The 26,548-nt window shown below is 33.7% G+C and overlaps 1 protein-coding gene across 9 annotated transcripts in view; it reads right to left on the reverse strand.

Moving 5' to 3' along the window:
* Positions 1–26,548, reverse strand: part of LOC135128588 (disks large 1 tumor suppressor protein) — a 1,417,771-nt gene that overhangs the window by 439,470 nt on the left and 951,753 nt on the right. For all 9 annotated transcript variants that reach the window (XM_064055493.1, XM_064055492.1, XM_064055490.1 and 6 more), the window contains one exon: positions 23,051–23,119. In XM_064055493.1, coding sequence (XP_063911563.1) covers positions 23,051–23,119 — 69 coding nt within the window. The remainder of the gene's footprint in view (positions 1–23,050; positions 23,120–26,548) is intronic.

Raw genomic sequence — 26,548 nt, forward strand, 5'->3', positions numbered from 1 at the left:
CGAGATTAAGAATGTTTTCAAAGTGATGCTTGGATAAATATAAGCAAAATGTTATATTCACGTCGGACATGATAGATAAAGAGCCAATGTCTATTGGAAAAAAACTGTATAAGTTTACGTGTTTTAATCACAGCCTACCCTAAATTCAAATTTTGTCGGACCTACTGTGTAATAAAATTAATTGAATTATTCATCATTTTTCTTAACATTCTGCATAAATAATTTGAAATAATAAAAGTACATATATTATTAAATCGCAAAGAACCTTGCACCTCAATTAATAAATTTTTGCGATGACGTAATTTATTTAAAATATCAATTTTGATGCATATAGGGCAATACTGTATCACATGACCCACAAATTTCTTATTTTGGCTAGGCTTTGATCAGCTTACATCAGACATTATAAATAGAAATATCTACTGAGAAAAATTTTAATAAACTTACGTGTATTAATCGCAACCTACCCTAGATACAATTTTTGTGGGTTATGCTGTATAACGAGATGAACTGTCTCATTCATCGTTATTTTAAAATATACTGTAGAGATAATTGTAAAAAGTAAAAACTAAAAAATAATACTAAATCGCAGAAAACAAATTTTAATAATTGTTTTTTTATCACTAAATCAATGTTAGTAATCTTGACAATCGCTTAAAATTAAAATTTTGGCAAATGACATACCTTCCAAGAGAATAGAGGGCGGGTGGGTGGGGCTAGTACTTGCTAAGATAAGACTGATTTTAACAAAAAAGTTACGATTAGGACTTTTTTTCACATCCTAGATTCTATTACAAGTTTCCATTTCCACTCGACAGAGGAACATAATTAGCCCCGCCCACCCACCCTGTCTCCTTTTCAGTGATTGTTTTTATCCGAACTGATTGAAATGAATGATCTTATACTGAACAGAAATAAAATTAGTCGTTAGAATTAGAAGAGCAGTGGGATGGGCGGGGCTAGTACCTTCTAAGATAAGATTGATTTTGGCAAATGACATATCTTCCAAGAAAAGAGAGGGTGGGTGGGCGGGGCTATTACTTGCTAAGATAAGACTGATTTTGGCAAATAGCATACCTTCCAAGAAAATAGAGGGCGGGTGGGCGGGGCTAGTACTTGCTAAGATAAAACTGATTTTGTACAGTTTGGGCACGAATATACATTATTATTATAAGAATGTTTTCAAAGTGATGCATAGGTAAATATAAGCAAAATATTATGCTGATTGTATATAAGATTTTTGTGATAAAATTTTCAGAAAACGTCATCGAGTTTTTGGTGGGGATAAGAATATAAATTTTGATGCATATCGGGTAATATTGTACGACATGAAATTCACACAAAATTTTTATTTAGGGTAAGCTGCGATCAGCTCACTTCGGACGCGATAGAATACAGCTAATGTCTAATGGAAAAGAATTGTATAAGTTTACGTGTATTAATCACAACCTACCCTAAACACAAATTTTGTCGGTCATACTGTGAAATGAAATTAATTGATCTATTTATAGTTTCTTTAACATTCCGCATAAATAACAAAAAAAAAAAAAAAATCTCAGAGAACGTTTCGCCCCAATAATAAATTTTTGCGATTACGTAATTCACACCTTAGAGGGGATTAGTAAATCAAATTTAATAATTTGATGACATTAAGTATTTTTCGAAGGGATTCATAACTAATATAAGCAAAATTTTATGCTGATTATATTTAAGATTTTCGTAATAAAATTTTCAGATAACCTCATCGAGCTTTCGGTGGGGATAAAAATATCAATTTTGATGCATATAGGGCAATATTGTATCACATGCCCACATTTCTTTTTATTTTGGTTAGGCTATGATCAACTTACATCAGACATGCTAAATAGAGAACTAATGTTTATTGAGAAAAATTTTAATAAACTTACGTGTATTAATATCAGCCTACCCTAAATACAATTTTTGTGGGTCATGCTGTATAACGGGATGTATTGTTTCATTCATAATTATTTTAAAACATACTGTATAGATAATTGTAAAAAGAAAAATATATTACTCAATCGCAGAAAATAATAATTCACCTTTATAAGGGATTAGTAAATAAATTTTAATAATTGTTCTTTTATCACTAAATCAATGTTAGTAATCTTGACAAAAGCTTAAAATTAAAATTTTGGCAAATGACCTACCTTCCAAGAAAATAGAGGGCGGGTGGGCGGGGCTAGTACGTGCTAAGATAAGTCTGATTTTAACAAAAAAAGTTACGAATAGCACTTTTTTTTCACATCCTAGGTTCTATTAATAGTTTCGATTTTCACTCGACAGAAGGACATAATTAGCCCCGCCCACCCACCCTGTCTCCTTTTCAGTGATTGATTTTATCCGAACTGATTGAAATGAATGATCTTATACTGAACAGAAATAAAGTTAGTCGTTAGAATGGGGGGATGGGCGGGGCTAGTACTTGCTAAGATAAGACTGATTTTGGTAAATGACATATCTTCCAAGAAAATAGAGGGCGGGTGGGCGGGGCTAGTACGTGCTAATATAAGATTGATTTTGGCAAATGACATACTTTCCAAGAAAATAAAGGGCGGGTGGGCGGGGATAAGATAAAACTGATCTTAACAAAAAATTAATAGTAGCGCTTTTTTTTCACGTCCTAGATTCTATTATTAGTTTCCATTTACACTCGAAAGAAGAACATAATTAGCCCCGCCCACCCATCCTGCCTGCTTTTCAGTGATTGATTTTATCCGAACTAATTGAAAAAAAAAATTATACTGAACAGAAATAAAATTAGTTGTTCGAATGAGAAGAGGGGGGTGGGCGGGGCTAGTACTCGTTAAGATAAGACTGATTTTGGCAAATGACATATCTTCCAAAAAAATAGAGGGCGGGTGGGCGGGTCTAGTATGTGCTAAGATAAGGCTGATTTTGGCAAAAAACATATCTTCCAAGAAAATAGAGGGTGGGTGGGTGGGGCTAGTATGTTCTAAGGTAAGACTGCTTTTGGCAAATGATATATCTTCCAAGAAAATAGATGTGGGGGGGCAGGGCTAGTATTTGCTAAGATAACACTGATTTTAACCAAAAAAGTAACGACTAAAGCACTTTCTTTTCACATCCTAGAATCTATTTTTAATTTCCATTTCCACTCGACAGAAAAACATAATTAGCCCCGCCCACCCACCCTGTCACTTTTTCAGTAATTAATTTTATCCGACCTGTTTGAAAAGAATGATCTTAAACTGAACATAAATAAAATTAGTCGTTAAAGTGAGAAGGGCGGATGTGTGGGGCTAGTACTTGCTAAGAGAAGACTGATTTTGGCAAATGACATATCTTCCATGAAAAGACAGGGTGGGTGGGCGGGGCTAGTACTTGCTAACATAAAACTGATTTTGGCAAATGACATATCTTCCAAAAAAGGAGAGGGTTAGTGGGCGGGGCTACTACTTGCTAAGATAAGACTGATTTTAACAAAAAGTAACGACTAGCGCTATTTTTTTACATCCTAGATTCTATTATTAATTTCCATTTCCACTAGACACTAGAACATAATTAGCCCCTCCCACCCACCCTGTCTCTTTTTCAGTGATTGATTTTATCCGAACTGATTGAAAATAATGATCTTAAACTGAACATAAATAAAATTAGTCGTTAAAAGAAGGGGAGATGGGCGGGGCTAGTACTTGCTAAGAGAAGATTGATTTTGGAAAATGACATAACTTCCAACAAAAGAGTGGGTGGGTGACCGGGGCTAGTACTTGCTAAGATAAGACTGATTTTAACAAAAAATGTTACATTTAGCGCTTTTTTTTCACATCCTATATTCTATTATTAGTTTATATTTCCACTCGACAGATAGCCCCGCCCACCCACCCCGTTTCCTTTTCAGTGATTGACTTTATCCGAACTGATTGAAAAAAAAAAGATTTTAAACTGAACATAAATAACATTAGTCGTTAGAATGAGAAGGGGGGGGGATAGGCGGAGCTAGTAATTTGTAAGATAAGACTGATTTTGGCAAATGACATATCTTCCAAGCAAACAGAGGGCGGGTGGGCGGGGCTAGTATGTGCTAAGACAAGACTGATTTTGGCAAATGACATATCTTCCAAGAAAAAAGAGGGTGGGTGGGCGGGGCTAGTGCTTGCTAAGATAAGACTGATTTTAACAAAAAAAGCTACAATTAGCGCTTTTTTTCACATCCTCTATGCTATTATTAGTTTCCATTCCCATTCGACAAAAGAACATAATTCTAAAATCTAAAATGTCGTACAATTTCATTTTTTTTATTAAAATATATTATTTTGCACATTTTAAATAGGATTTACTTGGAACAATTTTTGCTAGACACGAAAACACAAATTTTGGTTAGCGTAACGTCAGCAGTAATTTCAGAAATTAGTGGACGACAGGTAGGCGACAAAGAGACGGAAGCGAGGGATACTATTTCGTACTCAAATCAAGCGTGAGTACATTTCCATATTTTTGAAGAAGTTTAACGAGACGAAAAATATCTCTTGTTAAAAGAAGTGAAAACATTGGAATGAATATGTTGGAATTTCTCCAAAAATACATCAATTTTAAACCTAAGGATGTTTTCTCTTAATTTGCCGGCCTACAGGAAAGGAAAATAAACACAACAGCCTGTGGGCAGTGTGCCAAAAACAGCGCTCCTTATCTGAGGTTGATAATAATAATATAGCAGATTCTGTTTTAAATTGTAAAAAATAAGGCAACTTGCTGGTATTCAGACGAAAAGCAGTTGATTGAAGAAGTGAATATAAATTGCTTTAAGTAAATTAAGAGCGAATTAAAATAAGTAATACAAAAATATTTAACAGAAAACTAAATTGTTTTGCCATTCAACTTTGATGTTGTATCTGTCTTCGTCCGACACATTGTATTTAGGCACCAGAAGTCTCCGCCCATAAATACAAAAAAATTCTGGCATTCTTTAGTCAGAATTTTTCGTTATGTAATTTGAATTTGATTATTAAATTATTTATTTTAAACAATTGGCATCAAAAGTAGTCTAATTTTCAGCATAATCCACATGGAAATTCTCCGTTTGTTTCGTTAAACGATTTCTTCTCTATTCGTCCGTTCTAACTTCTGTCAATTAGTTGTATAAACTTGTTACACATACAAACCGTCGAACGTTAACAGTAATTACAATTAATCACCACGAAACGTGTTTGTTAGTCACCTCAAACACACAACTATTCAATAAAATTAAATTTAGCAATACTATGTCAATGTTTACGGCTGCTGCGTTTCTTTTATTTCTAGCTCTCTATTTTTAATTCGAAGGCGATAATTAAATAGAAACGAATAAAAAATTAAATTGAAAACATTAATCTAGAAGCGAACTTTAAACCTGATTAAAAGTGAATCAGTTGGGTGAAAAATAGGTACATTGTGCAACCCGTAGACTATTAATATTTTAACTAGTGTGAGAAATGACGATGATTGTGACTGAATGTGTTGAAATCATCACATTTCGTGTTTAAAGTATTCAATGAATAATAAAAGTGGAATAATAAAAAAATTAATATACCAAGGCACCTGCAGCGATTTCTTTTAAGGAAACGTGCACCTGAAAAGTTAATCTGATTTGGCTCCTAATAAATAACTACAAAGTTTATCAAATTTGTTCCAAGTCTGTGCCTCTGCTTCCTCAGAAATTGCTTCGTACAAAAGTTAGCAAGCTAAATTGCATCGCAGCAACCAAGACAAAGAAAACGAGTCAGTAACATGCAATTTTACTTAATTTTCTTTTTTGGCACGCCGTTCACGTATTTTACATTTTCTTTGATGTTCTCTGGGATGTTAAAAATTAACTTTAGCTTTAACCAATCGCCGTACACGCTGTTATCATCCGTTTATAGCTTAATCTCATTGTGAGCAAAGTTTATAGCCTCATTTCACTTTTACTGGGAACTTTCATTAAAAAAGTAGATGTATTTTTACACAGGTGTGATTCCATTGTCGAGCTTCACCCCGCCACCACGCCTCGGACAAAAGATGCGAATACACGGGTTTTAATTACGACAAATGAATAATCCTTCCGCTGCCGGCAGGCGATTATTATCTTCCACAAAAACATTTTACGGGTTCAACTCAAGTGGCTGTCGAGCTGTCGACAACGCCAGTCACATCCTGTATACACTGTTGGTTTTAATTCACGGCAAATATTTATTTTTAAATCGAATGAAAATTATTGCTATCTTGTGTTCGGAATAAGCATGCCCGGTGCAACGCACTACTAGGGGCTTAAAATCGTCCTCGTTGTCATGCGTCTTGACCTGGCGCAGCTCCGGTTGTCAAGGAAACACCGCCGAAATCGTCACCGAGGAGCGTATGTTTACTGCCTTATAGAATCATATCGGAAGGTGCACATGCTAAATTGGCCAAATTTCGAAGAAATGGGAGAGTGATGGGCATAAACTGCAGAAGTTTCAGTTTAGCTAGGTGGTCGGAGCTCCATCCAGGCTGACCTCAGCGGTGCAGTTGCGATCGATGTTGTAATTCCTGTACAGATTATTTCAAAATCGTCACTACCACGTACAAAGTTATTAACATAGTGTGATACTTCAGATTCTGGGGTCACTTGGATACCAAAAAAAGCTCATTATCTTATTAATAAATTATGATTGCTACGTATCTTTGATGTCACTGAACCGTTACAGTCAAAATAAAGTAACTAATAAATAACGAACGATACAAAGACCTCTAGTTAGTTGCTCGTTTTTTCCCAGGGATCTAGGTCCGACAGAACCATCAAATTCATTGTCATCTGTCGTTTGGATTTTCGTTTTCCATTCAATTTTATGTGCTTCTTCTGTTTGCTGATTGTGTTTCGTGTTGTTTGAAAAAATCTGTTCTTGTCAGAACCAAACTAGTGTCGTTGATTTCTTTTGTAATTTTTTTAACTGTTAAACTGGTCCTATTTAACCTAACACTTTTGCAACATCATGAAGCAAGTGCTGGTTTGAGTAAAAGAATAACTACACCATATTTTTTTGAAAGTAAAAAATCGTAATTGTTATTTTTCTGACGTTTTTAGGAAATCGATATCAATAAGAAATTTTATTTCCAGTAAAAATGGTTATTTTTAACAAGATGGAGCAACAGCTCATTTGAATATGACGTGTTCAAAAAAAGCAAAAAGGTACCAAGAACACCGGTGAAAGGAAAAAATCGAAAGAAGGAGGAAAAGGAGATGGAAGAACTAAAGGAAATGGTAAAAGAACTAATGGGGGACGTTAAAGTAATACGTAAAGAACAACAGGAATATCGACAAGAAATACAACAACTTATGGAAGAAAATCAGAATATGAAAACTGAAATAGCAAGCCTAACAAAAAAATAGAACATTTGGAAGTGGCAACAAAACAAGTGGAATACATGGATAGAAAAAACAGAAGAAACAATATAATAATTACAGGAATGAAAATAGAAGTTACGAAAGAAAGAAGTTTGAGGGAAGCAATTGAAATCTTTACGGAGAAACGCATGGACGTAAAGGTAAAAATTGAAAAAGCAAACAAAATAGCTAACGATATGATAGTGTGCGAGGTAGAATCTCTTCCAAAGAAAATCGAAATCTTTAAATCTAAAGCGAGATTAAAGGGAACGCAGATATATATATCAACGATGACCTAATACTAACCCAACAAAAGATACAAGCGGCGATAAGGAAAATGGCAAAAGAACATAAAGAAAAGGGACATAAAGTCAAGTTAGGCTACAATAAATTAATAAGCGATGGCAACACCTTCATTTGGCATAACGAAGAAAAGAGGCTTAAGCCTCAAAAAAACTAGATTACCAGGTTAAAGTATATGCAGATAAGCACAAAACGGACTGGCGTGATTATGGATATGATTTAAATAAAAAGGGAGAACAAAGTAAAGAAAATGGTAGCAAAAAGAAATCTAGGATTAAGGGAATGGGCAAAGTACAAAAAATAGACAATAAAAGAGAGAAAATTGTAAAATTGGCTACGTGGAATATCAGAGGTCTCAATGAAGAAGGAGCGTTGAAAAAGTTAGTGCGAGAAATTAGGAAATATAGTTTTGATGTACTAGCTATACAAGAAACAAAACAAAAAGAGAATCAAATAATAGAAATAGAAGACTATATATATTTTAATAGTGGGGATAAAAGCAAAATTAGAGGCACGGGCTTTATTGTACACAAAAAACTAACGCAACATATATTGCAATTTCAAGCGATATCAGATAGGATGTGCTGCTTAAGGCTGAAAGGAAGATTCCAGAAGAATACGCTTATAAATGTACATGCACCAACGGAAAAAACAGATATAGAAGTAAAAGAAGAATTTTATTAGACGCTCGATAAGGAACATGGAAAAATAAAAAAATATGATTTGAAGATTGTATTAGGAGATCTAAATGCAAAAATTGGTCAAGAAGAATTGTTTAGACCAACGATTGGAAAATATAGCAAACATGAAGTTACAAACAACAATGGTCAGATTTTAATAGACTTTGCTAAAGAGAAAGATATGATCATAAAAGGCACATATTTCCAAAAAAAAAAAGAAATACACAAAGGAACCTGGATTGCACCAGATGGAAAAACTGTAAATCAAATTGACCATGTCCTAATTGAAAGAATGGAAGAAAGAAGTATAACCGATGTAAGAAGTTATAGAGGACCAGATCTGGACACAGACCATTTCTTAGTAGGTGTAAAAACGAAGCAAATAGTACCAGTTGCAAAAAACAGGAAGAACCAAGAACGCAAAAACTTAAAAACGTGTATTACATTGAAAAATGAGGAGGAGAGGAAGATGTATTTGGAAATGGTGAATGATTGGGTAGCAGGTGAAAGGCAAGATACAGAAGATATAGAAGATTTATGGTTGGAAGTTAAAAATGGAATAAAAAAAGCGTCATCACAAAGCACTCAAGAAACAGGGAAGGAAAATAAAAACGAAAGATGGTTGGATAAGGAATGTGAAGAAGAATTAGAAAAAAGGACAACTTTAAGATCGAAGGTATTAAAAACTGAAACAGAAGAAAATTTAATAGCATACAAAGAACAGCGAAAAATATGTAAGAGGCTCTTACGCGAAAAGAAAAGAAAATATAAAGAAAGACTATTAGACGAGATAGAAGAAAACTACAAAAATAAAGAGATAAGAAGTATGTACCAAGGATTGAAACAAGAAAAAAAAGGATACCAATCAAGTTCGGTGTTCTATAAAAACGAAAAAGGTGAACTGGTAGGAAATGACGAAAAAATTTTAGAACTCTGGCAGAGGTACTTCGACGAACTCCTAAATGGGGAGGAAAATGGAGGAATAATAGAAGAAAATTTAAACAAAGAAGATATACATGGTGAAGAAGAAGAGAAAGCACCAAGTCTAAGAGAAGTAAAGGAAATAATAAAGAAACTAAAAAATAACAAAAGTCCGGGAGAAGATCAAATAACGGCGGAATTACTAAAATACGGGGGAGAGAAGCTAGAAGAAAAGATACAGAAACTTTTAGAACAAATTTCGCTGCAAGAACAAATGTCACAAGATTGGAACGAAGCTATTCTCATTCCAGTACATAAAAAGGGGGATAAGATGAAATGCTCCAACTATAGGGGAATAGCACTTCTGAATGTAGTCTATAAAATTCTTGCCTCGTATATAAAAGACCAAGTAATAAAAAAAGTAGAGAAGGAAATTGGAGAGTACCAAGGTGGCTTCCGGGCGAACAGGTCGGTAGTGGACCAGATATTTACACTACGTGAGATACAAGCAGAAAGTTTTGAGTATAAAAAAGACACTTTTGTGTTATTCGTAGATTTCAAACAAGTATATGATAGAATCAAGCGCCAAAAGTTATATGAAGCTCTAAGAGAACTAGGTATGAAAAACAAGCTAATAAAGATGATAAAACTCACCTTAAAAGACACGGACAATAGAGTAAGAATCAAAGGAAAATTGTCAAAAAAATTTAAAGTGAAAGAAGGATTACGGCAAGGGAACCCCCTCTCGCCAATTCTATTTAATTGTGCGTTGGAATACGTGGTTAGGAAAGCCAATTTGAATAGATCAGGGTTGCTATATCACAAAAGTCATCAGTGTCTAGCTTTTGCTGATGATGTAGCAATTTTAACAAGAAGTAGGACAGCACTACATAAAGCTATGGTAAACCTGGAAGAAGAAGCGCAGAAAATGGGACTGCAGATTAATGAAGATAAAACAAAACTAATGACATGGACTGAGAAAGAGTACGATAGTCTAGGAGAATTAAGAGTAAATACAAATACAGGAAAAACGTATTGCTTCAAGGAGGTGGAAACATTTACCTATTTGGGCACAGAATTTTATAGGAAACCAGACATGACAAGAGAAATTCAAAGCAGAATAATGGCCGGAAATCGTAGTATTTACGCATTTAGGAACATTATGAACAGAAATTCTTCAAGAGGTCTGAAGTTAAGGGTCTACAAGACAATTATTCGTCCCATTGTAATTTTCGCAAGTGAGACATGGACACTAGGAATAAATACACAAAAGATGTTGAAGATATGGGAAAGAAAAGTACTCAGGAAAATATATGAAGGGAAAAAAACAGAAGATGGATGGGAAAGAAGAACAAACAATGAGTTGGCAGAGTTATATCATGAACCGAACATAGTGGCAATTGTAAAAGGACAACGATTAAGATGGTTCGGACACGTTATGAGAATGAAGGAAGAAAGAGTACCCAAGAAAATTTTGGAAAGTGGTATAGGAGGGAAACGTCGACAAGGACGACCAAGAACATGGTGGAAAGAAGATGTACTAAAGGACATAGCAGAGGCGAATATTGCAAACTGGAGGAAGAAACTTACGAACAGGAAGGAATGGCGAGAAGCAATCAACCAAGCCATGGGCCAACTTGGCCTGGAGTGCTAATTTATATATATAATAAATAACGAACGATACAAAGACCTCTACTTAGTTGCTCGTTTTTTTCCCAGGGATGTAGGTCCGACAGAACCATCAAATTCATTGTCATCTGTCGTTTGGATTTTCGTTTTCCATTAAATTTTTTGTTCTTCTTCTTTTTGCGTGATTGTGTTTCGTGTTGTTTGAAAATATCTGTTCTTGTGAGAACTAAACTAGTGTCGTTGGATTTCTTTTGTAATTTTTTTAACTGTTAAACTGGTCCTATTTAACCTAACAGTTTAGCAGCATCATGAAGCAAGTGCTGGTTTGAGTAAAAGAATAACTGCACCATATTTTTTTGAAAGTAAAAAAACGTAATTGATATTTTTCTGACGTTTTTAGGAAATTTAAATTCATATTGATATCAACAAGAAATTTTATTTCCAGTAAAAATGGTTATTTTTAACAAGATGGAGCAACAGCTCATTTGAATATGCTTTCAGAATTTTTTGGTGAACGAATTATAAATCGAAATGGGCCTGTCAATTAACCTTCTAGATCATGTCACTTAACTCCTTGTGATTTCTTTAATGACCTTATTTAAAAAATTCAATATTTCGACAACGAACCGAAAATTTAGATGAGTTTTGACAGAGAGTAAATGAAAAAAATATTGCAATTAACACCACCCCACAGAGCGCTCAGATTGTATTTAGGGATATTTTAAGGCAGTTCAGGAAATGTTTAGAAACCAACGGTGGGCATTTCTATAATTTGTTGTAAAATTATTAATTAAATGAAACAAAATACAATACTGGCATTATTTTGGTGCGTTCATCACAATTTTGTTAGAAAATTTTCTTGCATTTTGCGCGTCTTCAATGTCAGTTTAAAAATTTTGCAAGTATCGTTAAAAATCGAAATCTGATATTATCTAATGTTCACAACTAGATCCTAGAATTTCTATTTTCTTCCGCTTCGGCACCATCTAGTGGCAACTTTGAAAAATTAAACAACGTCGTCATTTATTTTGCAAAACCATTCTAAATAGACTTAATTTGGTGATTCTGTATTTATTACGCAGGGTGATTCACAGCACTACTGCATAATTTTAGTGGTGAATTTTATGGTAAAAAGTAAACAAATAATGCTAGTGAAAGGATGGTCAATTATTTAAAATGCAGGATTTTTATAAATGATTCTACGGGCATAGTTGAACATGGATTTCAAAAATCCCGCTTCGCTGAAATTATGCCTCATTATGACAGTTCTCACTTAGCATTAATGTCATTTGTAACCTGTCATTTAAAGTCGTCGCTTTTATTGTTCTAACGTTTTTCAAGTGTGAATTACAGTAATTCATGGTCCTAGGAAGCGAATAGCGTGAAAATGGTTTACTCTGTTGAATAAGACGCTTTCATTGTTATGTCTTTATTATTGAAATGGGACATTCATAAACGGAGAGTTTGTCTATTCTGTAACCACTTATAAGCAAAACTATATGACCAAATATCCTGATTTGCAAATTCAAAAAACATGGCATTACATATGTAGTGAACAGATTTGTTCGAACTGGAAATATCAACAACCGGAAATCTATTGGAAGACCTTCAGTATCTGAGGAAGTTGCTGATGATTTGAGACGACTTGAGCAGAATCTGTAAACATCTTTGACAAAATTGTCTCAGAAATCAGGAATTACTATTGCAACATGAAATTGAACAATGGATCCAAAGCACTGACCAAAGGATGTTACAAAACATTTTTGAAATTAAAAAGAGAGTCAACATGTTACCTGAAAAAAATAGTGAATATTTTTGCATTTACTGCGAAGTTTAACCAAAATAAATTTGTTTATTTTTTAATAAGATATCAAGCATTTAGGCTACCAGTTATACAGATGCGTCTGGTATATGTCGTGAGTCCTTGGGCATTTAGTAAAGTCCGTATAAAGTGATAGGCGGCACGCTTCCATGACCTACTTCGACCCTATAATCACTTACAGAGTTTCTATAACTACCACAAAATCTTAAAATTTCGTGATGATCAATTGATTGAGTGTTAAATATTAGAAAACATCATCATTTTGAAATTTTGCTTCGTGCTAAAGATCCGTTTCATTACAAAATGGTGGCACCGAAAAATTAGGTATTATTAAATGATGAAGAAAATTCATTACATCAAATTTTAAGGGTCACATTCTATATATTTTTACAAATTTATTTAGAAACCTTGTTAAAGGAAGCAGATATGTAATTAACTTAATCACAGAAATCTTGTCGTCAACAGTTTTCAATACATTATAATTTCCATGTCTAAAATGGTTATAATAAAAAATAATTAATTTCGCCATTTTTAAAGATGGAGGTCGACAAACTTGTAAAAAACTTTCTAATCAACTTGCTGTGATAAATATCTAAAAATTGGAGTGATTTATTTATACAAATATGAGGTAGTTAGATTTGTAAATTGTTGATTTTCTCATATATTTCAGATGAGGCACCCTGTATTTTATGACATTTTCCTGCCTACTTCTAAGTAAGTTTTTTCTTGATACCAGATTTGTTGGAGTTTATCCTAATAGTAGTCTCAAAAAAGTTCGGATTAACTTTGACAGATCAAAAGGAAATTTGTTCATAGAAGTTCGAAGATATTATAAAAATAAGGCCTCACACATGTAGGACAACAAATTTAGTTTCCCCGAAAAATTATAAAATTTTGTTTTATGATTTTTAATTCCTGAGCATAACCTAAGGATGTATTCTAATCAAGTCCATCGGCCGAATTGCCACTTTCATATTTTCTCTCTAGAGTACGAAAAAGTACTCTCCCGTTTCCGTATGTTTGTCTGCCTGTCTGTCTGTCTGTCTGTATCCATTTTTATTAGACAAGTAATCTCCGAACCTATTGGACCGATTGTTGTCACATTTTGTATGTATATTGGGAATATCAAGTAGATGGTTAAATGCTAACTAAAATTTGGATAATCATCACCAATGGGATGATGTCATTTCTAAAATTTATAAAAAAAGTTTTTTGTAATTTCATAGAATAAGATACTCTTGCACTTCTGGTGTGTGAATCCGTGACGAATTTTTACCCAAGATATGTAAAATTTTTGAAAAAAATTAAAAATCGAATCATAATATTTTGCAATATAACTTTTAAAGTACAAAACTAATAACTAAATTTTATCATTTTTCGAAAAGCTGGATTTGTTTTATTGTATTTCAGAGGCGAGGGAAGTTCTGTCGAAATAACTTTGGACCATTTTTACTTCCCGAGCGTAAGCAAAGGAAGTATTGTAATCGAGTCCGTCGGCCGACTCTCTACTTTTACGTTTTCTCGATCTTTCATGACCCCTAGAAGACGAAGAAATAGGTCTCCCATTTCCGTCTGTCTGTCCGTCTGTCCGTCTGTCCGTCTGTCCGTCTGTCCGTCCGTCTGTCCGTCTGTCCGTCTGTTGTCCCGGATTTTTATTAGACAGATAATCTCCGAAAGTACTCGACCGATTGTTGTGAAATTTTGTACTTATATTAAGAATATCATGTAGATGGTAAAACGCTAACCAAAATTTGTCTAATCATCCCCACCACTAATGCGATGACGTCACTTCAAAATTGTACATAGTAAATGGGTTTTCAATTGTATAAAATAACATAGTCCTACACATGTAGTTTACAACTCTGAATCGACTTTTCACCCGAAACGTCCAGATTTTTGGAAAAAAAATCAAAATTATAAAACAACATTTTGAAATTTAATTTTTAATCTGCTAACCAGAATGCTTTGAAATGTTGCAGATGTTTTAAGGCTATAAAGAGCATCATAAATCTTTAGTCAAAAAATATTTGCTTATCCCCTCCAAAAACTTGATGACGTCAGCTCAAAAGTTTGTGGAATAAATCATATCTAAAATGTACAAAATATGATGAGTCTGTACTTGTGATCTATCACTCCATTAATATTTTTTGGATTTGCATATACAGGGTGACTCAAAAAAATTAATGAATGCGTAAATATATTTTACTGATTTACTCAGAAACTACAAAACCGAATGCTTTGAAATCTTGCAGATGTTTTAAGGTTATAAAGAGCATAATAAATGTTTAGTCAAAATATATTTGCTTATCCCCTCCAAAAAATTGATGACGTCAGCTCGAAAGTTTGCCGAATAAATCCTATCTAAACTGTAAAAATATGATGAGTCTGTACTTGTAATTTATCACTCCATTCATATTTTTTGGATTTGCATATACAGGGTGACTCAAAAAAATTAATGAATGCGTAAATATATTTTATTGATTTAATCAGGAACTACAAAACCGAATGCTCTGAAATCTTGCAGATGTTTTAAGGTCATAAAGAGCATAATAAATGTTTATTCAAAATATATTTGCTTATCCCCTCCTAAAACTTGATGACGTCAGCTCGAAAGTTTGCCGAATAAATCATATCTAAAATGTACAAAATATGATCAGTCTGTACTTGTGATCTATCACTCCATCCATATTTTTTGGATTTGCAAATACAGGGTGATTCAAAAAAATTAATGAAAGCGTAAATTTATTTTACTGATTTACTCAGGAACTACAAAACCGAATGCTTTGAAATCTTGAAGATGTTTTAAGGTTATAAAGAGCATAATAAGTGTTTAGTCAAAATACATTTGCTTATCCCCTCCAAAAAATTGATGACGTCAGCTCAAAAGTTTGCCGAATAAATCCTATCTAAACTGTACAAAATATAATGAGTCTGTACTTGTAATTTATCACTCCATTCATATTTTTAGAATTTGCATATACAGGGTGACTCAAAAAAATTAATGAATGCGTAAATTAATTTTATTGATTTACTCAGGAACTATAAAACCGAATTCTTTGAAATCCATTGCGAAAAAAAAACATAATAGGCATGCAGTCGTCACGTTTCCGACAGCGAGGGAAGTACTGTCTAAACTCTTTAGACCAATTTTTTTTTTAATGATAATCACTATAGGGTAAAACATAAAACGGACTCTTAAAGTTCAGGTAAAGGTAAAAATAATTCTATAGTTTGTTCCAAGTAAGTTTTTCCATTACAAGATTTCATTCAATTCATGAAATTCCCTTAACCAGCCTTTGTTTATCAAGTTATAAATAAGGTTTTTGGATGCTTATACTTACAAATAACTCCTGCTAATAGTTCATTTACGACAGTTAAATTAACTAACGTTGTCCCACTCTGGGATAAGGATCGTGGAAAGTGCGGTAGGATTCATAATATCGTGAACTTAGGTAGATATCATCCGGATATCCGTGAGACGTAATTCTCGCAACGAGAGATGCATTTTGTGTTTATTTATCATGTGTTTGTTTGGGATAAGCTGGGGACAGTCCACGATATAAACTCTCAAAGCTAATTGTTTTTAGTAACTAGTCACTTGGATCATTACTTAATTTAACATCATGTAAATTCTTTGTTTGAATCGCTGATAAAGTGTGGCAAATATTAGCCTCATGTAATTTTGTTGGCTTTGTAATTTTTTCTCTACCTCACAATTTTAGCCTCACTAATTTTGTTTACTGTATAGTTTAAATAGAACGTAAATGTTCATCCTTTGCAGTTACTAACCTCACCTGCATAAGTTTTACTTCACACCGGATCTTTTTTTTGGTTTTATAAATCTTTGCTAGTTTTTCTGACCACGTAAATATTTTGTTGATTAATGCCTGCATTATATAAATTGTCTGCTGTCCAATCTTAATCTCTAATTAATATCAGAGTCATCGAAATTGAACTTTTAGATGTAATTGAGGTAAATAACACAGAAACACGTGGCGGAAGCGGAGTGCACTGTTCCTTGTCGAGCTGGCGGGATTTATCGCGCCATCTGCACAAAAGACGCAGAATAGAAGTCAGGGGAGCGGTGGGGATGACGCGACGTTCGCGGCTTGTCCCAGTAGCCGGAATTTCCAATTACGAGTCGCGGTGGGAGAACAGCCATAACCGGGAGCCCCAAACTCCGCTCGTGCTACAACGTCACCTATGGGTAAATTTGCTTGAGGAGGGACGTAGACAACCCAAGTGTTGTCTATTACATTGCAAATATGACGCATATATTTCCCTCAATTTTATTTCTTTCATGTTTATAGATTTTATTTATTTTATCAACTGAAAATGAAGCAAATATCCAAGTGTCTAATATTGTAATTCGTATTATTCGTCGATGTCATATATGTGTCATATTTATAGTATATGTACTAAATTAAGCTTCTCTTTTCAAGCTAAAAGCAGCGGCGTTTACAGAATTTCAATATTTTTATCCGTTTTCGGGATATTAGGCAGGGAATTTTAGCTGCGATACCTGTATATGGGTGTTTAATTAAAAAATAAACAAAAATTTGATGTGTAAATTAGGTTGTAATGAAATTGTAGTTCCTAATGTCTTATGTTAGACTGTATCAAAAAATTTTCTTTTAAGTCCGTCACTAGATTTTTAACACACCTATTTAGGCCGGGAGCGCTCTGGCGATGGTGACTCGAGAATCAGGAGTATACTGGAAAGGACGGTGTTTTAAAAAGGGGGTTGTCAGAGAAAACAGTGACTTGAATTTGTGTAGAGAAAGGGCACTGTGGTGACACAAAGGAAAAAGTCGTTGTCTGGAGTTCATATAACTTATTGACGAAATTTGTAAGTCTTGGAAAAATATTTCACTTATTTAAATTCAGGGTAGGGATTAAAGGAAGCACAGAACAGGACCGAAAAATTTTGGTTTCATGAAGAAAAAATACGACCACAAAATTGTGGACGAGTGAACCTAATATTTCCTCACCAAGGTTTAGAACTAATAATGGAAGGACATATTCCGGGTTTGAGTCGTCCTAGTTTTTGACATTTGGTCGACTTTCGTAAGGAGCATCTTCAGGAATTCAGGAACTAGAAAAAATCCAGAACGGAAAAACAACAAACCCGGAACTTGTCTTTAGAATTTGCATAAACGGAACAGACTAAATTAACTTTCGAAAATTTTCAGTTTAATTTCAAAAATCATAATAGTAGCACGTGTTATTACTAGAGAGCGGATTTCTAGGTTTAGTGCTTATTGTGAAAAATGTAAGCACTTCAAAACTTTTTTATATCTGTAACTATGATACAATTTGGAGTCATTTGACACACTTTTTTATGCTTATTTGCTTTTTTTTCAATTTTATGCATATTAAAACTTATATGCTTATTTAATGCTTTTTTCGACGAATATGAGTTTTAACGCATATTTTGTTCAAAAGCCGTCCTTGTCGGGATGACAAATACTTGTTAACCGTATCGTATCGTATGCATTTTACCTGGACTTGACCATTGAAGTACACTTACTCAAGACCCTTTCTGTGAATAGGTTCAAGTTGTTTGGGTTATAAAATTTTATTATAGGATTGGAAAAATACTCTATAGATTTTATGACTTTAAATCCTTACTTCCGTTGATATTGAATTAAAGCTTTTAACCAGATGTTCTTTTTCGGCATTTTGCGGCAAGACCGTTAAAGATTTTCTAGAAAAAAGGATTATTGTACCCAACTACCTACCTTAAAATTTTTCTAATGGAAACTTTTAAGTAAATGAACCGTTTATTTCACAACCATCAGTCTATCGCATCTGTCGTAGTACAGTTTTATACGTAGTTCTCCCTTGTTACATGTTGAGTTCTTTTTGGTAATATTGCTAATATTTTAAAAGAATGCCGAAAGTAAAATCGACGCCGGATGAGTGGATAAGGGATTTTCCAGAATTAAAATTAGAAAACAACAAAATATTCTGCAGAGCTTGTGTGAAAACCGTAAGCCCACTAATTTTTTTTTATCTATTTTCCTTTGTTAATCCTGTATATGTACGTTGTTTTAGATTCAAACTGATAAAAAATATAGCGTGACGCAACATGTCAGAGCGACTCTTCATGTAGAAAGGAAGAAAATGTTTGAAGTTTCTAAAATTAAACAGCAGACCATACATGAATCTGTTGCATTTACTTCCACAAAAGATGAGCAGTTTCAGTTTAATTTCGATTTATGTAAAATGATGATCCAGCCCAATATACCTTTAAAAAAATTGGAGAAAGGCCCTCTTCAAGAATTCTTTGAAAAACACTGCAATCGACATATTCCGGTTGAAAGCTTGAAATCTAATGCTATGGGTATTGATGGTATCTCTGCTTACATGATTAAATTATGTTGTCCTAATATAGTTCAGCCAATTACTCACATTATTAATTGCTGTCTGGAGACTGGATACTTTCCAGAATTATGGAAAGTGGCTTTAATTCATCCTATTCCCAAAATCGACGAGGTAAACTCTCCAGAAGACCTAAGACCAATAAGTATTCTTCCAACATTATCTAAAGTCTTAGAAAAATGTATCTATAATCAAATCTTTAATTTTATAGTAAAAGAAGAGATATTATCTGAAGATCAATCTGGTTTTCGCAATGGATACCTATAGCACAACGACAGCTGTAGCTTCTGTTATCGATGATTGCCTGATTGAACTTGACAAAAACCACGCAAGTATTGTAACTCTTTTGGATTATTCAAAAGCTTTTGATACTTTGGACCACCAACTCCTCTGCACAAAGCTGGAATATTATGGGTTCGATCAAATTTCTGTTTCTTTTTTTAAATCATATTTACAAAATCGACATCAACAAGTTGTAACCGAGTCTGGTAAATCTAAAATTGGCTTAATAACATCAGGCGTACCGCAAGGCTCGGTCTTAGGCCCAATTCTTTTTACTATATATACTTCCCAATTGTTGCAGATACCTTCAGTATCTAAAAAGAGAGCTTTTGCAGATGACACCCAAATGCAGCATCATTTCCTACCTAACGAAGTTAATATAGCATCTAACCATATAAATAATGACTTACAAAATATAGCAAATGTTTCATCTGATATTAACTTCCAACTGAATATAAATAAATGCAAAGTTATTTGCTTCGCTCCCCGAAAATTTAAAAATGTTCTTTTTGACAATATTAATGTTAAATTTGATAACATAAAACTACCAGTTTTACATACTGTAAGAAATTTGGGATTGGTGATTGATGACGATTTTCGTTTTAAGACCCATATTTCCAACATTATTAAAAAATCTTATGTAGCATTGAAACTTCTTTATTCAAATTACCTTTTACTCAATTTTAAATTGAGGAAGAAATTATGTGAGTCTCTTGTCTTGTCATATATAAATTATTGCCTAGTAATATATTACCCATGTCTTGACAGTATTGATAAATACCGTCTTCAAAAAATCCAAAATAATTGTTGTCGTTTCATTTTTGGTTTGAGGAAATTTGATCATGTGTCTCAGAAAATCTGTAAGCTTGGTTGGATGAAAATTGACAAATTGTTTCAGTATCACCTATCTATCTTTGCTTTCAAGTTATTTTCCTCTAACTCTCCGCCGTACTTGCGTTGTAAATTTCATACAAGAAAAAGTATGTTAAACTCAAGTCTTCCATTAAGGAATCTTAAAGAACTGTCAATGCCAAAGCATTATACATCTATCTTTCAGAGATCTTTCACGTACAATATTATCAAAGTTTACAAAAAATTTTTATTAGAGTTTAATTCAAGTTCTTCCATCAATTGTTTTAGGAAAAAAATTAAAAAATGCTTGATTAATACTTAGGTTTAAGTTTATTATTGTGGTTCTCTTGCTTGTTGTTAACTTTTTGTTATTATTATTATTATTATTTGTATAAATTTAGTTTCTAATTATGGATTATTTAATTTAATTTAATTTAATTTAATTTAGATTTAATTAGTTTAAATTGTTTAATTTGATCATTACCTAGCTGACTCCTGTCTAGATATTTAATCCGTTTGGTTAGTTTTATTTTCTTGTAAATCTAAGGTTAAGTGGAATAGCCTATGGCTAGACTTCGCCTATTATTATTTAATAAAGTCCTATTATTATTATTATTATTATTATTATAAAGTACTCTCCGAAAAAATTATGTAGGCCCAGCGTTTCAGCAAGTTTACAGCGAAATTAAACATCGCATTGGAGATAATTATTTATGGTTCGCTGTCGATGAGACAACCGATAGTTGTGGAAGATACGTGGCAAGTTTAATTGTTGGAATCTTAAATGAAAATTTCCCTAGTCGAGGGTATGTAGTAAGTTTGAAAATGTTAGATAAAACAAATGGCAATACGATTACCAGATTTGTAAATGACAATCTTACGTCACTATTTTTGCCAATAAAATTTTATTGGTGATCTCGGATGCAGCTCGTTATATGTTGAAAGCAGGGAATAATCTAAAAATATTGTACCCCAATTTAATTCACTCTACTTGCATTGCCCACAGTTTAAACAGAGTGGCTGAAGGAATACGTTTGCAGTTTCCTACTGTTAATAAATTAGTGGCAAATGGTAAAAAGATTTTTGTTAAAGCCCCACTAAGAGTGCAATATTTTAAGGAAAAATTTCCAAACATACTATTGCTCCCAAAGCCGATTATAACGAGGTGAGGAACATGGTTACAGGCCACATTTTGTTTTGACAAATATATCAAAGAATTTGAGGAAGTAGTTACGGAGTTTAGCGAAGATTCTTCTCAATCGATTAAAGATTGCGTAAGTATTTTGGAAAACAAAGATTTGCGACAAGATCTAGCTTTTCTAAGAAGCAATTATCAATTCGTATGTGAGGTAATAGAAAAGTTAGAAAAACCCAAAATGTTGTTGGTAGATGCCATAAACTTAGTGAAAGAATTTAAACAACAAGCAAACGCAGTAAGGGGTGATACTGGTACTCGAGTATCTCAAAAACTTGACGAAGTGTTAAATAAAAATGCAGGTTTCGGTGTTCTTTCCGACGTTGCTCGTGTTTTATAAGGCCAGAAGGTGGAAAATTTGGAGTTAGATTCAACATTAGTTGCAAAATTCAAATTTGCGCCAACAACGAGTGTGGATGTTGAACGCACATTCTCCAATTTTAAACACATTTTAAATGATCGGCGAAAAAATTTTACAGTGGACAACTTGGAACATATTACAATCATAAATTGTTTTAAAGAAAACTGAAATACGTGTGTAAAATATAAAGTCTAGGATTATTGTAATAATATTTTATCCAAAGTTCTAAGAAGTGTTCTTTGATTTGTAATATGGTTATGTTTTTAATGCTTTTTTGCTTAAAATAAAACTTTTTTATTGAAAATGTTGTGCTTATTTAAGCGCTTATTCTTAATTTTTTTGTGCTTATAAATCCGCTCTCTAGTTATTACGTAAACTATTAAAATTACAAAAGAAAAACTATTTCCTCATTAAATACTGCTAAATTATATTAGAAGTGGTCAAAATATTGACGCTGATACCCTCATATTTAGAAAAGATGCATTATAATGTAGGTATTTATCGTCAACAACCTTCTGATGACTTTAAAATGCCGCTGAGTGCTCTAGTTCTCACAGTATTTAAAATCTGACATTTTCAGTCTATGCTGTCGATGCAGTTATATTAAAGGTGAGCTAGAAATGTGAAACACATCTATAAAATATTAATTGAACAAATGTCAGACCATTTGATAGGTTTAAGACGACAATACAAACATAGTTCACGTTTGAATTTAAAGACAATATTAAGACGTAATTTATACCGTTTTCACTACAAACAAGGCATTTAAATCAGCTTTCATTCAAATATTAAAACAATTTGCCTTGAAACCACCAGATTCAATAATTTACTACAAAAACCGAACAAAAAAATCCGTGCTATTAAGTTTAGCATCGGCGGCGCCCTCAATCCAACTTTATTCAAGGTACGCCGCGACATCTACCAGCGACTTGCCGAATCCGCGCCGCCAAGTCCAAAACAGAGCGCTGTTCAGCCGAGCAGCGAAGTGAACCCACCAAGCTCCTGCTGCCATCTGAACTCGACTCTTCACACCGCAGGAGAAAGTTGGTATTGATTTTAGCCCGCGCTCCAAATAATTTTAAGAAAAGTGGCGGGAATTTATGTTCGTCGGGAGCCCTTTTTTGGGGCGGGTTTAGCGAAATTAATTGCTGTGAGGTGTTTAATCGATGAATTATTCACTACAACACGCATTTCAACAAGCAATTACGCTCAACGAATCGCTAGCAGAGGTTCAAAAGTTTTTACACCGAAACGCTTCATTTACCTGAATATACGATAAATTTTCCCGGCTGGCGGATTGGCCGTGGAGCACGTTGGGGATTGTTGTGCCGCCCTGGAACAAAAAGAGGAAAAATTAGTCCATCGTTATCAAACGGTTCGAGATTCTGGATTGCAGTTTTTGTAATATATAATTAAAAAAAAACTCTTACGTACTCTAGCTATCGATAACAGGTGAAATTACGCTTGTGCGCTGTTGTGTAAAGTAGAAAACTAGGAAATCAAAGGGATTATAAATGCACATGTTCGTCGGATTACATGAAATCGTAATTCGGACATTCAGTCTGCAAATAACTGTGTCGAAAACAATGTCCATGATTCAACACAGATTACAAAATATGGGTTACGCAATCTATCATTTTTTACAATGCACAATTTTTACCGAAAAGCTAAACATTATGAGACAATATGGCACGAAACAGTCCAATTTAACCGATGCATTCACTGTGACAAAACAATGCATTGGAAATATATGAAAATTTGTTAATGATAAATTGACGAGCGGATTGTTCTAGTTCGTTTTTTCGAGACAAGTTTAAAACGATTTTATAAATTCCTATAACGAAATGGTGGATTTTTAATCCGCTCTGCAGTGTTGGGCAGTATCTAGATACTCGTATCTAAATAAAGTATCTAGATAAAACCGAATTTAAGCACAAAATATCTGTATCTAGATACAACATTAATGGCGCAGATACAGATACATTTTTTTATTTCACTTTTTTTCAGTAGTTATTAGTTAAGTTATACTAGTAGTAATTTTTGATACTTCATGTTGGTGATTTTGGTTACATAAACAAAAATAGAGGTAAGAGGTCCACTAATAGTGTTCTGTCACGGAAATTTTCATATTTTAAATACCATCATTTCCTACATTGTAGTCTTCAGTACTTATACATCGTTAAATATAATCCTGAGGGGTAATAAATCTAAGCCATGGTAAGATGGTATTTTAAAAACCATAAACCACAATTCACTATTCACTGCGTTTTACGCTTATCGGGGCAATGCATTTTATCTGTGTACCTGAGCAACCCGGGTCCGGTAGGCCCGCTGGTTGTATTTGTGTTATTAAATAAGAGTTATTTTAATAGTAAAAATATTTGTTTAAGGTATGTTATTATTTTTAGAAAATAATAATTGCGTGTTACATAATGATTAATTTTTTCAATTAGCACAAATTAGTTCTGTAATCGACTAATCGAATGTTCAATACATACATTTTTCTCGCATAAATCGCATATTTGTTACTGTTTTATACTTTTATTTTTCAGACAAATGTAGCATCTTTTCCTGTTGCCACATATGTCAATTCTTCACTTTTTCGTTGTTGGACCTAACGCGAGGCGGGCTTGGCAGGTCCGTTTTGCCCTAGAATCTCCCGATTAAGTTTAAGTGTAAATCTTGGGCAATAAAATTGATATTTTTACAACCCTCGGTAGAATAATTTATCGTGATATATTCTCAGAAATCGTGAAACGAGATTAAAATAAAATGAGTTTCAACAAAAATCTGAAAATTTAAAGTTGCACTCTGGTGATTCCGGCCTGCCAGGCAGCCTTTGATCCTATAAGGGGTTTAAATACCTTTCTAAGAAATTGTACTTATTTTGCCTTAAACGGAACCAGCAATTCTTCCTAAAATGTATATACCTGCCGCACCGGGATAGACGATTACCGGACATGGTCATAAAAACATGGTAGGCAGATATTGAAGAATAATAATTTATGACAGGTTGCCGACAACAGACCTTCAGCACAGAATAATCATTTCCCGCAATCTTTTGAAATATTAATTTTAATGCTGGAGATAATTATTAGATATACTCAAACACAATTTGAACACTGTAGTACGGGAATAAAAACAAAAAAAAATTCTTTTTAAGCTACGTAATAAATATTGCACAATTTGCGCCACATCAAACAGCGAAGCGATGGCCTATTTGCAGGAAAAAAGAAAAGATTTTTCAGTCTTGAATAACTATGCTACAGCAAAATGTTTATTTTTAAAATTTAATACCACAATCCCGTCTTCTGCACCTGTGGAACGGGTGTTTAGTAGCGGAAACCAAATTCTGACACCAAAAAGAAGTAATTTAGGTGACAATACGTTCGAAATGTTGTTAATTTAAAAAAATCATTAAACAATACGTAAAAAAATACATAAACATGTTTTCAGTTATTTTATTCGCCAAAGCTTCAAAAAGTATCTGTTTTCTTGTATCTGTATCTAGATACATTTCGAAAAAATCGAAAACAATCTGTATCTAGATACTTTTAAAAGTATCTGTCCCCAACGCTGCTTCTCTGTCTATAAATTTGAACAAAACCTCTTTTCCCGCCTCAAAATACAGAAATTTTAACTCTAAACCATCTTCTGGCGTCCCACAGGGATCGAACTTAGGACCCTTGTTGTTTTTGCTCTTTATTAACGATCTTTCTGATGCTATTCCCTGCAATAAACTTATGTTGGCTCATGATCTCAAATTACAGATGGAAATTAATTCTATGAATGACTGTTACTTTCTTCAGTTTTGCTTAATTTTGCTTTACCATTGGTGTATTCGAAATAGATTAATGTTGAATAATAACCATATCACTTGCGTAAAAATTGTGTCGGCTTGAAAATGTGTTGTGCTCACAAATCACCCCCAAATCCCCTTCAGTTTCCCATAGTTATTAAAAAAACATTACATCGAGCTACTCTTGTAAAGTTATGGACCCTCGTTTCCGCAGTTTTGATAGTCAAGTTAACTATAGTTCATAAAGCCGCTTCTGCCTACACTTCATCACATCTGCGCGACCTCTAAGCACATACATAAATTCTAATGTAACAGCACATACGTTATGTATCACCCTTTCTACTTGCAAAAAGGCTGACTTCGTATTAAAAAATAAAACAAGACCGCAGTGTTTAACTTTTCATCGTCCGTGTCAAAATTATGTGAAATTATGTAAATTTCATGACGGCTGCGACCGTAAAGTGGCCAAGAACATTAAATTTATACGCGAAAAAGGGGGAAAAGAAAAATAAGACCACGATGGCGCGTTTGCATTAGCCATCATTTATTGTCTCACACTGTAAATCTTGATTTGAATCTATTCCAATAAAGCAATTTGTTAAGAGATGACAAACTCGCCGTGAATTTATTACGCAATCTGGCGAGCGTTCCTGAGGATGTCGTGTTCGTGCAAAAAGTTGCAGCTTTGGAATCGAACTGGGACGAGTTCTTCCAAGCCTTTTGTGCGTGTCTGGAGCGATAAATCGAGCCTAATTAGCAGAAAATTCAGCATCCATTTGGGTTTATATTAACAAGAGTACCTACAGCAATAATGCTCCTGTGATCTTTGATCAGGCTGCTTTGACACGACTGAGTAACAGGGTAAGCTAACGTTATTCCCCGGCCGCTAATTGCGAGACTGATACATAGAGATAATTAATTTGTTCTTGTTAGTGAAGGGTGGTGGGCGGTTTTGGGAATATT

Source organism: Zophobas morio, unplaced genomic scaffold, assembly GCF_036711695.1.
Source record: "Zophobas morio isolate AGI-343-1 ecotype UQ-CSIRO unplaced genomic scaffold, CSIRO_AGI_Zmor_V1 ptg000014l, whole genome shotgun sequence".
In the NCBI taxonomy this organism is placed as follows: Eukaryota; Metazoa; Arthropoda; class Insecta; order Coleoptera; family Tenebrionidae; genus Zophobas; species Zophobas morio.